Source organism: Eucalyptus grandis, chromosome 8 (genome assembly GCF_016545825.1).
Source record: "Eucalyptus grandis isolate ANBG69807.140 chromosome 8, ASM1654582v1, whole genome shotgun sequence".
Lineage (NCBI taxonomy): Eukaryota > Viridiplantae > Streptophyta > Magnoliopsida > Myrtales > Myrtaceae > Eucalyptus > Eucalyptus grandis.
The window spans coordinates 6,404,765-6,418,268 of NC_052619.1; the positions used below are offsets into that span (position 1 = coordinate 6,404,765).

Below are 13,504 nucleotides of genomic sequence, written 5' to 3' on the forward strand. Positions count from 1 at the left end.
CATAGCTATCATTGATGTTTTTAATTTTTGCAATTTGTATTAATTTTAATTATTTTTTATTTTATTTTTCTTTTCTTTTATTTTCCTCTTTTTTCTTTTTTCTTGACAAGGCCAAGGACTTGCCAGCCAATGGGTGAGAGCCAAGCCCTTGACAGATTGGGCGAGGGCATCGCCAACCCTTGCCCGGCATTGTTATGGTCGGCAAGAGCTTTGCTACCCTTGCCTAGTTGTTGTTGGCTCTTTGGAAAAAAAAAAAAAAGGAAAAAGAAAAGGAAAGAAGAGAAAAGTCAATAAAAAAATTTAGAAAATTTGCAAAAATTGTCAACAATGCGCTGATGTTGGCCATGCCACAAACAATCGGTGTCTACATGAGTGATTTTTTTATTATCAAAATTGATTGAAATCATTAAATTAGTAAATTGTTAAAAAATTTAAAAGTAAATTGGTATAATTAAAAAGTTTAGAAGCGAACGATTGCCGTACAATAATTTTAAAATTATTTGGACAAGTATCCCATCTATGACATGATGAAAATTAGGCATGTGTGCAACGAGTGACAAAAGATCCTTTACTGGAAATTTGAGAGCTCCAAATGCATGAAGGACCACTATGGTACTATCAGTTAACGGAATAGTAGGTCAGGTTATGGGAGATTTCATATTGGTATACCTCTCGTATGACTTGTTCTGAATTCGTACAAATGTGATTATTATGTTTATTGTCGGTTATACGGGAATCTAAGGAACAGTGGGAAATAATTTAGGTCGCGGTTGCTTTTGTTCTTATTTACAAGTTTTGCTCATACTGCCTTGGTCATTTCCTAAAAAATCTATATATTGTAAAATAACGTGAAAACTAACGAATCTTACAATTAAATTTAACTTGAGCAAAGAAAATTATTGGATAAATCAACAAAGAGCAATAAAGAACACCATCTATTTACATGATTCAATCTTTATAATTATTCTAGGGAGAGAAAGTTGCAAAGAATCCACTAACAAAAAGTTATAGAATTATTCTCAATCACTCAATCTCTAATGTAATATCCAAAATCCTAGTACGCAAATCCTTACAAGTTCTCGCACCTCTCTCGTTAAGTTTCACTAGAAAACCCTAAGAGAAGGTCTAATACAGCTGTGCTCACGGTCTACTCAAAATACGCCCTAAAAACTTATATAAAAGCACGTTTCTTCAAGAGTTGGTGTGACATTCGAGTACTAGCCCAAGTTGGGCTAAGCCGCTGAGGGCCTATTTAGTAACCATTCAGTTTATGAAAATAATTTATGCTCAAGAGATAGTTTTTTCTAATTTTGTTAGCTGGATGAGTTTATGAGCATTTGAACGCATTCGATAATTATATAAATTTTTTATTCATGGAATAAAATAAAATGAATGCGTTTGATACGATCTTCAATTTTTCTTTTTGTAACATAAAATTTCTTTTACATTTTAAATAATTTTCTGAGATCTTTCTCCTTTTCTTTTTCCTTCTCTTCTTCTTCCTCCTCCTCTAGTTGACGACTTCACCGGCCTTGGGGAACCCTCGCTGTGGCCTCGCGATGACTAGAAAATGTTTTCGGTAAAGGAAAATAAGTATTTTCCTAAAAAATAATTTCCTGAAAAATTTTTTTCTTTATCATAAGATTTTCTTCCAAACAAACACTCTTTTAACACACTAATCACGCAAAGAAAATCTAATTCCAAAAATACTGACCCCCGACTAATTATTTAAACCTTAATTATCCTATCAATTATTTAATTGTTTGAAATTGCAATAGACCATATTTTGAATTATATATTGACAATCCAACAAATGTCTATTAGCAAATAAGAATTTTTATCGATTAATCGTCTGGTGAAGATGGGATCATAATTTCATGCCCAACACTAACTCCATATGAGAAAATGTCTGCAAAGTATCGGTATCCAGAAACGTCACGCAGTCCATAATTATTTATAGCCTCTACTCAATTGAGGAAATGAAGGTGCGACCGATTACTTTACGACGCATACGACATTTTTTGTATAGGAAACCACGTACACTCTTTATAAATAATAGGTACCATTTGACGCCTTCCCACAACTAGTTAATAGTTCTCGGTTTGCCACATGTGGATGGGATTATCGGATTGAAGTTGAAAACACTTTTTCATTTGCTTTATAATACAAGTGGAGTGTTGAGGGCACTGCTAATATTCAATGATAAGATATTTTGATTTTTAAAGTATTAATCACACATAACGTGAGAATTATATATGATGTATCTAAAGAAGTATATCTATTTTTGTTTTCCAATAATAGTCGTGTTTACTTATTCGTGTTGTTTCACATCCTTACACGAACATCTTGATGTGATTACAAAGCAATTGTCGGTGAAAATAGATGAAAACATTTCGATTCATATCGGTTTCGAGTTATGTCATCTCATGATGTGTGAAGTGAGGTTTATCCCAATATCAGCATCTCATTGATTTAAAAGTAAAACTCTGGTATTTATTTTTATATATATACCTTTTATAATTAATATTTTTATATTATTATTATTATTATCATCATCATCATCATCATCATCATCATCATCATCATCATCATCATGATTATTATTATTATTATTATTATTATTATTATTATTATTATTACTACTACTACTACTACTACTACCACTTCTTCTTTTCTTATTAAATAAAATTATAATAGAAGATATTTGTTGGGTTATGTTTGGTCATCCAGATTTCTAATCAAGATAAAACTGGATATGATAAAATATGAAATTTAGGAAATTTTACAATAGGGTTAATACATGAAAAACCCCAAACTAGTACACCTATGATAAATTTACCTTAAACTAAATTTTTGACTATAAAAAAACCTCAAACCGGTATACCCATGACAAATTTACCTCGACTGATCATAAAAAATCCTAAACTAGTCAAATTTACTCCAAACAAATTTATTCGACAGTAAAAAACTCTAAATCGGTACATTTGTAGTAAATATATCATACGTTAAATTAGATTAATACCACAAAATATCACAAAAATTGTATAATTATAATAAACAGAGAATAAAATCTCAAACTAGTACACTAGTCAACTGTCATGTGTAATTCAATTTAGTAATTTAACAGCAAAATTTAACAAAAACTAATATATGGTAAATTTGTCATAGCCATACCCGTTTGGAGTAAATTTGTCAAAGATGTACAAGTTTTTTTGAGATTTTTGGAGGTTAAAAAATTAATTTTGAGTAAATTTGTTATATGTGTACCGGTTTGGAGTTTTTCCGGGTGCTAACCCTTAATTATCCTATCAATTATTTAGTGATTATAGTAATAAAGTATGATATATTCATATCATATTATATATTGCTTGGTATTAATAACATATCAATATAAATGAACTACAAATTTTTTAAATGGAGATGTTAAAAATCTCTCATGACACTTTTGTTGCTTTATATTTATTTTTTTTTTTTAATTAATTTATTTTTTATTTCTTTCTTTGCCTTCCATCATTCTCTAATAAAATTTCATTAAATAGAATTTTGTACTAGTGTACCTAAAATACTAAAACACCTAAAATATGTAATAAATATATATTTATATATTGAATTTATATTATAAGATAAAATTAAATTTGAATATATAAATAAAAATAAGACTAAATTAGAAACTAAATTATTATTTTTGTTCTTTTGAATTTCTTATATTAGAATTCAAATGTTATTTATATTGAAATATAATTTTAAATTTGTTAGTTTAAGAAGTTTGTTATTTGAGCAAAATAACTTTCCTATTTTGGATATGAGAATTACTATCCACATTTATTTCACCTCTCCCATGGGATAATTATATTTGGCTTATATTACCCTTATGTTCGACTTTATCCTATTTTGAGCAGGCATCAAATGCAGGATAAGAAATTTTTTATCATACCCTGAATTTTATCCTAACCATTAAACGCAGCCCTGTGAGTTCGTATTATATAAATTAATTGAGCCTAACAAGAATTTTAGGAAAGAGATCAGATCTCTTCCTCTTTTATTTTTCTTGCAATTCTCTAAATCAAAATATTATAATGTGTTTCCCCATTCCTGAGGATTATATATACCTTATTTGTCGATTTATATATGGATTACAAGCTTCCTCACTAGATATTATAATTAGACAAACATGCACACTTGGTTCCCATTCCCAGTCCTCCCTTCTTTCCTTTCCTTTCTTTTCGCATAGAGGCAGAGATGAGAGAATGGCAGAGGCCTGCGTGTTCTAAGGAAGCCAGTCAAGGGAACTGGTATTTCTTTGCATCAAACCCACCAATGGATTTCTCTTTATTGCTTCCAGAAATTGCCAAAAATTGAATATTTTTTTCCATAAAAAAAAGCTTGAAACTCGAAACTCGACTTGACTCAGCCCGATTCAACTATATGGGATATAAGTGGGGTGGGTCGGGTCGAGCGTAGCTCCAGTTCAACTTGAGTTAGGTATTTGGATATCTTACCTGACCCGACCCATTAACGTCTCTAATTAAGGGCACAAATGATGATCATTTAGCTCTAAAAATCAATTTTTGACTAGAAATAGAAAAATTTATTTCTAAGTAAAAATATGTGTTTGATAACGATATAAAATTTCTATTACATAATAGAAATTTGTTTGATAATGACACAAAATTTCTCTCTCTTGAGTGGTGGCGGGAGACAACTGGTGGTAGGCAGCAATGGTGGAAGGCCGTCGAGGGGTGGCGGTGGGCAATGATGGGTGGGCTGGTAGTAGTGAGAACCAGTGATGAAAATAATTTTTATTTCTCACTTTTGTTCCCGAAATAAAAAAGCAAAAATTTCTTACTTCGATTTCCATTACAAACCTATTTATGGAGTAAAAATTTGTTTGAGAAATTAAAAAATAAAATTAAATGGCTTTACCAACAGATTTATGTTCCAAACTCATTTTCGAGAATAGGAAAATAAAAAAGAAACAAAATAGTTACCATACACACCCTAAATGCGTGCTAATGTGACTTGCCCTTGTAAGCAATTTTTTCCTAAGATGACACTGTTTGCACCATTTGCCGTGCACATGACCCCCCCACATGCGTCAAAACATTCAATAGCATTTTCGAAGAGCACTAATGCCTTATCAAGACATGGCCTTTTTATTTCCCTTTCTGTGCTTTTATATCTTGTTTCATTCGAAAAGAAGCCCAACAGGGAGAAGGAAGAATTCTCATTGGTTAGTCAATTCCCGGAGGACTCTTAGCACACTATTATATTATTTCAATATGATAGAGCAAGTGCTAGATTATCATTGCATGTTTTCTTTATCTTAAAATGAATAGATTTTGCAATACATGGCGGCTTAATACGCATGTACAACCTCACTCTTTATCTTTGGTAATATTTACAGACCGTGATCAGTAATTGATTATGACGATTTACAAAAATTACGAATCACGAAAGAGGTGCACGAGCGCCCAATTAATTCAGTTATGGATAAATACTATTTGGATGATTTCCACAAATAACGCGTTGAGATCTGAGTAAATTATAATACTTGTGATTGTTTTTTATTCAATTTTATAGACTAAGGGGGGGAATGCCATATACTCTAGTGGCATCTTTTACTGTTTGCTCCCATTATCATAAAGCAAAATTTTCCACTAATTCATGATGAAATAAAAAAAAATAAAAAAAAGAGAAAATCAAAAGAACGTTCCATCACCAGCAAGCAACCTCTCCGCGTCCCTCTCTCTCTCTCTCTCTCTCTCTCTCTCAAATGCTTTTTTTCTCTACACGACTCTTGGCTTTGTGTGTATATAAGCCTTGCGATCACATCCCTCTTCCCACTTTAAGCTCGTCCTCTTCTCCTTCTTCTCCTCCTCGAGACTTCTCTCTCTCTCTCTCTCTCTCTCTATCGAGCTTCTGGAAATGGTGAAATTCTCGAAGGAGCTTGAGGCGCAGCTCATCCCGGAATGGAAGGATGCCTTCGTCAACTACTGGCAGCTGAAGAAGCACGTCAAGAAGATCAAGCTCTCGAGGAAGCCGAAGCAACCTCAGGAAGTCGACCGCGACTTTGGCCTGTCCATTTTCGACCCCATTCGTTCCGTGGCCAAGAAAGTCGCCGGCAAGTTCCAGAAGTCGGCTAACAGCACAGATATTATCCAGGTACGTAGACGGGCGTGCCTGTTTTGGACCCCGAAATTCTTCTCGTCCATGACACCCTCTTCCGAACCCCAACTACTAAGGTTCAAGCAAAAGGTTTTCACGAAAACATAAAAGCGCGAGAGGTTTCAACTAATGCTAGGTATGCTAAAACGAGCCTGCGAAGCCGGCCTGGTAAATGAAAGCATGTCGGCCACGATATACATCCTGGAGTTATTGGAGAATCTCGTGTTTAGCATTCAGACGAGAGCTTTCTTGGCGTTCTTGAATTGCCTATATTCCATTCTTTTCGGTGCCTGGCTGTATTGCGCGTTCGCGTTTATACGGGAGAGCGAGAAAGAAGAAGCTCATTAGGTCATTTTCGGGCAACAGTTCAGCGGGGGGTGTCCCGAAATCTCAAAACGAATTCGCTGCTTGCCTTCTTTTCGGGTACTTTGGCCCTTCACCTCTCCTTTTTTACGTGACTTTGATGAAGAATAAACCTGAAGGGATTCCCGCACATGGTCAGTCGCGAACCACGTAAATTCCCATTTGCTTTGTGGTCTTTGTGCATCCGAATTTACATCCACTGAGATGGTGCTGATTGCGTAAAAATTAGCTGTGGGAGCGCCCCCATTTGCGAAAGTGACTGCGAACGAAGCACTTCTGAAAAGGTGGCCCTTAAGTATTGTTTAATTAAACTATATACTATACACGCATACCCCCCGAATATTATAAGCTCGAGCTTCTTTAGGAGGTTGACGACAGCCGTGTCCTATTCAACGTGACATTAGAATTGATTAAGGAATAATTATTGCTAAACCGTTATGGAGTTCCTTTTTTCCGCTGCCCAATAAAGTTAATTTGGTTTTTTGCATCCACATATTTCATCTACTTGAGCAAGAAATTCTTAATTAAGGACGCCGGTCTAGCGTCCATACCGGGAAATAAAAGATCAAAGCTATTTACAAAAATATATATATATATATAGTTTTCTTGATTCCAAATCTTTATTATTATTCTCAATTGAACTCCAAAAGTATCGTGACATTATTTGTGGAAAATTCCTAGTTTTCTTGATTCCAAATCATTATTATTATTCTCAATTGAACTCCAAAAGTATCGTGACATTATTTGTGGAAAATTCCTTTTCTTCGCTTATAACCATGATAGGTGTGAAAAAGTGGCGAAACCTTTTTTATATACCTCCACGAGTTTTGTGAATGCAACCTACTTTTGCACTTCCTTGAAAATCGTGAATATCCCTCATGAGTGCTTAGAAACGTTTCTGAGATCTACATGTTCACGATTCAATTGTGATGGAGTGGCGGAAAGAGTGGGAGAGGCTTGTCCCGACGAAAGATTTATAAATGAAGACAACCCTTTTTACTTATTTATTTATACAAAGGAAAAGTGAGCAAATGAAGAACTTCAACCTAAATTTTCTGCAGAAGAAGAACGCGAGGGACGTGGAGGACGGACAGGGGGGAGAGGAGGAGGAGGAGGAGCACGAAGTCTACGAGAACGAGCTTGTTCAGCTGTTTTCTGAAGAAGATGAGGTAACTTCTGGATGGGATAACATCCCTTGATTAGTTCATTAATTTGCGGGTATATTTCTTTTCGAAAATGAAATAAAATTGTGACAGAATTCCTTTACTAATACTCATCAGTGTCTTTTGGTAATACATGTTAGAGATAAATTGTTTTCTGGTGGATATTTAGTTACTCGGATGAACGATTACTACATGACTCAGTTCTTGATTTTATATTCTTAAAGTATCTCATTATGCTCTATGCATACGTATTATCTCCCTTCATTTAGAGAGAGAGAGAGAGAGAGAGAGAGAGAGAGAGAGCTCCAAAATCAAATAGGGAGTGTTTTGCAAAAATACTAATTTGGTCCATCTCTTTTGTTTTTAATCAATATTAAATAACACTTAATAGTGAACCAACTCAAAGGTTCCATTGAAAGAGTGGATTCTGCAGTAAGGACTAGTCATTGATACCGACTTTTGGTAATCTACTTCTGTCATTTTCCGTCATTTTCCATCTCCATCAGTCGTCGTTAAAGGAGATGGTTTTTTTTTTTTTTTTTTTTTTTTTTTTTTTTGTAAAAATAATTTAGGAAGCCTATGGACGTGAAAAATCCCCTGCAGTTCTTATATTAACTTGCTACAACTTCATCACTGTGATTATTATAACAATTTCATGCCGTCTAATATATATTTTCGTTAAATTAGGTGAACTTATTTTTCGAGAAACTGGATGAGGAGCTCGACAAGGTGAACCAGTTCTACAAGTCAACAGAGGATGAATTTCTGGAGAGAGGAGATGCGCTCGAGAAGCAGCTTCAAATGCTGCTGGACCTCAAGCAGATCCTCGCCGACCGGCACCGGAAGAATTCCTCGTCGTTCAGAGGGACGGGCGGCGGCGGGGCCTCTCCCCTCTCTTCGTGGCCGTCCTCCGCTCGCACATCCAATTTTTCAGGTGACTTTTTCTGATGCTTGACCGTACTTTCTCGTTTCGTGGAAAGAATAAGGATTAAATTAATGTTTCCTTGCCTGAAATTCATGATATCGACGTGCATTTTCGTTATCTTTGTACATCGCATTTTAAGTTACAAATAATAATTACTTTGCGCGTCGCTTTCCTCTTCATCACTCGCAATTCATGGGGACAAGAAAGCCGATTCGCTCGTGATCCATCACGTTGATAAGGATGCTCTAAATTCAACGATTTAGATGAATTTGAGGTCCTCCACATGAAATGTTTGTGCATCTGAACATGGTTTGACGCCTTTGACCTTTCTCTCTGCGCCAACGTTTGACAGCTACAAATAAAGAGATAGGACCGAATGAGTCATAAGAAAATGAAACGTAAGAAAACGCGCACCATCGAATTTCAGCAAAAATTCTAATGCGCATTGAAACATACAGGCTTATTTCATCTCGATTATTAAATGTTATGACACCACGTGAGATTTTAGATGATCTAATGATTGAAATGATGTGAATTCATATGTATCTGGTGCATGCGATGGTCCCATAGATTCCGTGTGCTGTACTAACTTCAGCCTTTAATCTTTATTCCCAGTTGCGTGACCAAACCATTCACTAAAACCCAACAGATCATGGGCTTTTTCATCTAACTCTTTGCTCGGAAAGTGACCCAGCAATGTGGAAAACATATCATCAATCAACTCAATACTTTAGCTAGCTTTGTGGCCAAAAAGATATTGACCGTAGAAACTTTAACATTAAATCAACTCAATGTAAGGTGACAAATCGAAACAATTTATTAAGTTATGAAGAATTTTTTTTGCCTCAATTAGTGCTAGGATGGTCGCGGTATAAACAGATGTTATGTATATATTGAAGGAAAATGTCCATATTGGAGTAAATCGAAATCTTTTTGTTTGTCATCTTGCCACAGAGGCTCCAACCGAGTTGCTGGAAACCACGACAGATGCCTCGGAGACGGATGATGTGATCGCGGCCCTCGAGAGGAACGGGGTGACTTTCGTCGGGGCCGCGGCGAGGTCGAAGCTGAAGAGCAATGGGAAGCCGAAGACGACGATGAGGATAGACATCCCGGCCACGACGCCGACCCGGATGATCACCGCTGTGACCGCGACGCTGTTGGAGGATCTGGTGAACAACCCAAGGAAAGACGGGCCGGCTTATTTCGTCTACAAGAAGAGGATTCAATACGCTGAGAAGATGATTAGGGGAGCTTTTGTGGAGCTTTACAAAGGCCTTGGTCTCCTGAAAACTTACAGGTGACAAGGATAAATACAATTTGTTTAAATATTCACTAATTAATTTGCCCTATCATTTAGTTAAATTAGTTAATTAATCTGCAATTTGTCACATATACGTATTTGGATTATGACTCCATTAATAGTTTTGAATATATTATGCGCACAAGGCCTGATATAATATGCTATTTTTGGCAGCTCCTTGAATATGATGGCTTTCACGAAGATTCTCAAGAAATTCGACAAGGTAAGCCCAAGTCAGAAAACTTTTTGGGACTAAAATTTTTCTTCAATTTTTAATTGCCCTTGTCGCTTCGATAAATAAGAAACGAGAAATGTCTAAATATTATTGTTGATGATAAAAACATTTTTTGTCAACCTATTTTTTTAAACAATATAAATGGTACAAGTTAGAAAAAGGTTTTTTCAGATTAAATTTTAAACGAAAGATTAAACTAAAACAGATATCTTATCATTTTCTTTTTTTGGATGAGCAGGTGGCAAAGAGACAGGCATCGACAAGTTATCTAAAGGGAGTGAAAAAATCCCATTTCATAAGTTCAGACAAGGTATACTATATATATGCCTGAGTTTCCATGATGTTGTTGTATATATATATTTTATTCATTTTCCAAAATTGACAATATGCGTGAATGGAGATTACTATTATTAAATTGACTTTAAGGTAAATGAATATGATTTTTTTTTTGGGTACATTGCATGGGGATGACATGTTTGATTTGATAATAAGGTGGTGAGGCTAATGGACGAAGTGGAGTCCATCTTCACAAAGCACTTTGCCAACAACGACAGTAAAAAGGCCATGAAGTTCTTGAAGCCCCAGCATAACAAAGAATCTCACACGATTACCTTCTTTGTTGGTAAATTCCATCTCTCTCTCTAAAAGAATTATTAATATTATTACCATAGTGCACCATTAGAAAAATATTAATATTACGATGCTAATTTGAATAGCAATCCCTTTGTTTGACCCTTTTCAAGTAAAATGAATATATGTTTTTTTTCTTCATCCTGCTAATTTGAATTGAAATTTGACTAAATTAATATTTCGAGGGTTGCAGGTTTGTTCACCGGTTCATTCGTGACATTATTTACTATATACGCGATTTTGGCGCACATAGCTGGTATTTTCAATTCCAACTTGGATATGGGCTACATGGAAACCGTCTACCCTGTCTTCAGGTGATTTATATTCAAACCCATCTTCATCGACATAAAATTTTTCTATTGGAACTCCACATTTTCTCTAATTACCATGCTAATTTGTCTTAAATACGATTGATCTCACGCTCTTTGTTTTTTTGGGGCAGTATCTTCACCTTGTTGAGCTTGCATCTGTTCATGTACGGGTGCAATTTGTACATGTGGAAGGGCACGAGGATCAACCACAACTTCATATTCGAGTTCTCGTCCAGCACCGCCCTCAAGTACCGCGATGCCTTCCTTCTCTGCACCACCTTCATGACCGCCGTGGTCGGCGCCATGATCGTCCACCTCCTCCTGCGGGCCAACAACTTCAGCCGGAGCAAAGTCGATGCGATCCCGGGGGCCCTGCTTCTGGTTAGCATACCTCTTCATACTCTTGATGCAACATCAGTTTTTTCCCATCTAAGAATGTCAACTGAGTTAAAAAGAATAATCATTTCATGCTGTGAAGATTAGGTAACTAGCTATATAGGGGCCATTAGTGATCTTATATGTCTTATGCAAATGTGTACAGATTTCCTTCGCCGTGCTGGTTTGCCCGATTGACATGTTCTACCGCTCGACTCGGTTTTGCTTCATTCGCATTATGCGCAACATTTTTTTCTCTCCATTATATCAGGTACATGATGCATTGGCCTCCTCTGTTATTAAAGTTCTTTACATCTTTCACCCTCGGAAGAGGAAGAATTCGAGCAAGACACTGCCTCATTGTTGCATTATAATCTACCTTATCGGTGTCTAAATGAGCTCATCAACTCGTTGAGTGCAGGTTCTGTTGGTTGATTCCTTTATGGCTGATCAACTCACTAGCCAGGTAACAATAGTAACGATCGGTCATCTCAAATGATTTTTATATCAGCCGACCAAATCGTGCGAAATATGCAGATTCATCGTCTGAGTCATCTTCTTACTGGTTGTAGATACCATTGTTGAGGCACATGGAGACCACGGCTTGCTACTTATTGGCCAGAAGTTTCCAGACGCACCAGTATGATACATGCGATTCGGGAAGGGCTTACAGAGAACTTTCATATGTCATTTCGTTCTTGCCTTACTACTGGCGCGCCATGCAGGTAAGCGATATTGAGATCCTTTCGGTTAGCTAATGAAGATCCATATGTCGCGACTTATGCAGCGACCCCTTCTGATCGCTTCCCTTTTAAACAGTGCGCTAGGAGGTGGTTCAACGACAGTGACAAGACCAATCTGGCTAACATGGGGAAGTACGTGTCAGCGATGGTGGCAGCCGGGGCAAGGATCGCCTACGCGAGGCAACCCCACAACCATCTGTGGTTATGCACGGTCCTGGTGACCTCCGTGGTGGCAACCATGTATCAGCTGTACTGGGATTTTGTTAGGGATTGGGGACTCCTCGAACCCAAATCGAAAAACCCGTGGTTGAGAGACCAGTTGGTTCTCAAGCGTAAGAGCATCTATTACATGTCCATAGTAAGTCGCTTTCTCTCCCTCTCTTTTAATACATCAGTCATGAAATAGTGATTTGAGTTATATATGTTTCAAAATGAATTAAACAACCATCTGGATCGAAGTTGCATCGGCAAGAATATAAAAGAAGCTAGACGAAACATTCAAAAAGAACTGCAAATCTTAGGGTTTCTAACGGAGAAATCTAAACATATTTGCAGGCCTTGAATGTAGTTTTGAGGGTCGCATGGTTGGAGACAGTGATAAGGTTTCGCGCCGGAAAGGCGGAGAAGAAGATGCTGGATTTCTTCATGGCTTCTTTGGAAGTCATTCGACGCGGTCATTGGAATTTTTACAGGTAACGATCTCTCTTCTTCAAGAACTCTTTACTCCCTTTCCATGGAAAAGAAAGGTACTGAACTCAGCTTCCGAACCCTCGTTCGCCGTTTCCCTCGTGCAGACTGGAGAACGAACAACTCACCAACGCGGGGAAGTTCAGGGCTGTGAAGGAAGTGCCGCTTCCGTTCCGCGAAACGGACTCCGACTGATGGAAACCTCGCGCGGTCGTCCTCCTGGAGCTGAACCACCGAATCGATTAGAGGGATCGATCCTTGACAGTTAGCATAATGCATCGAGCCACCGTATGATCAAACGGCTAAGAGCCGAAGCATCGAGGGCGGCGATTAATCTTGTGCCGCCGCTAAGTAACCGGCCGGATTCGATGGGGAAGCGGACCGTGAGACGCTTTCCCGAGTGCGAGAAGTGAGGAGGGGAGTCTTAGTCCTGGCAATGTATAGATGATTCTTAGCCTTTTGAATTTGGGTCAGTAATGGCCCAAGGTTCATGTCGTTGTGATGTAAAGCATTGTTTCTTTCCAAGACTTCGCCGTTTTGAGGATCCAAGCTTCTTATTGAAATCAAATTGGCAACTTGCAAAGTCAAGATCCTCACATGCTTA

The 13,504-nt window shown here is 37.0% G+C and overlaps 1 protein-coding gene across 1 annotated transcript; it reads left to right on the top strand.

Annotated features, from left to right (window-relative positions):
• The first annotated feature begins 5,851 nt into the window (after positions 1 to 5,851).
• Positions 5,852 to 13,504, top strand: LOC104456087 (phosphate transporter PHO1). Its single transcript, XM_010070811.3, has 15 exons — positions 5,852 to 6,162; positions 7,590 to 7,697; positions 8,379 to 8,625; positions 9,571 to 9,916; positions 10,094 to 10,142; positions 10,393 to 10,464; positions 10,647 to 10,776; positions 10,978 to 11,098; positions 11,227 to 11,476; positions 11,637 to 11,741; positions 11,892 to 11,936; positions 12,043 to 12,195; positions 12,290 to 12,571; positions 12,769 to 12,905; positions 13,008 to 13,504. The coding sequence occupies exons 1-15, from the start codon at positions 5,926 to 5,928 to the stop codon at positions 13,093 to 13,095; spliced, it is 2,370 nt and encodes a 789-aa protein (XP_010069113.2). The 5' UTR covers positions 5,852 to 5,925; the 3' UTR covers positions 13,096 to 13,504.

Bases quoted from the DNA above. Each gene is read 5' to 3' on its own strand.
- LOC104456087 (XM_010070811.3), top strand. From the start codon at position 5,926: ATGGTGAAATTCTCGAAGGAGCTTGAGGCGCAGCTCATCCCGGAATGG. The intron at 10,143-10,392 runs GTAAGCCCAAGT...TTGGATGAGCAG, and splicing joins TTCTCAAGAAATTCGACAAG to GTGGCAAAGAGACAGGCATC. The intron at 11,099-11,226 runs GTGATTTATATT...TTTTTGGGGCAG, and splicing joins ACCGTCTACCCTGTCTTCAG to TATCTTCACCTTGTTGAGCT.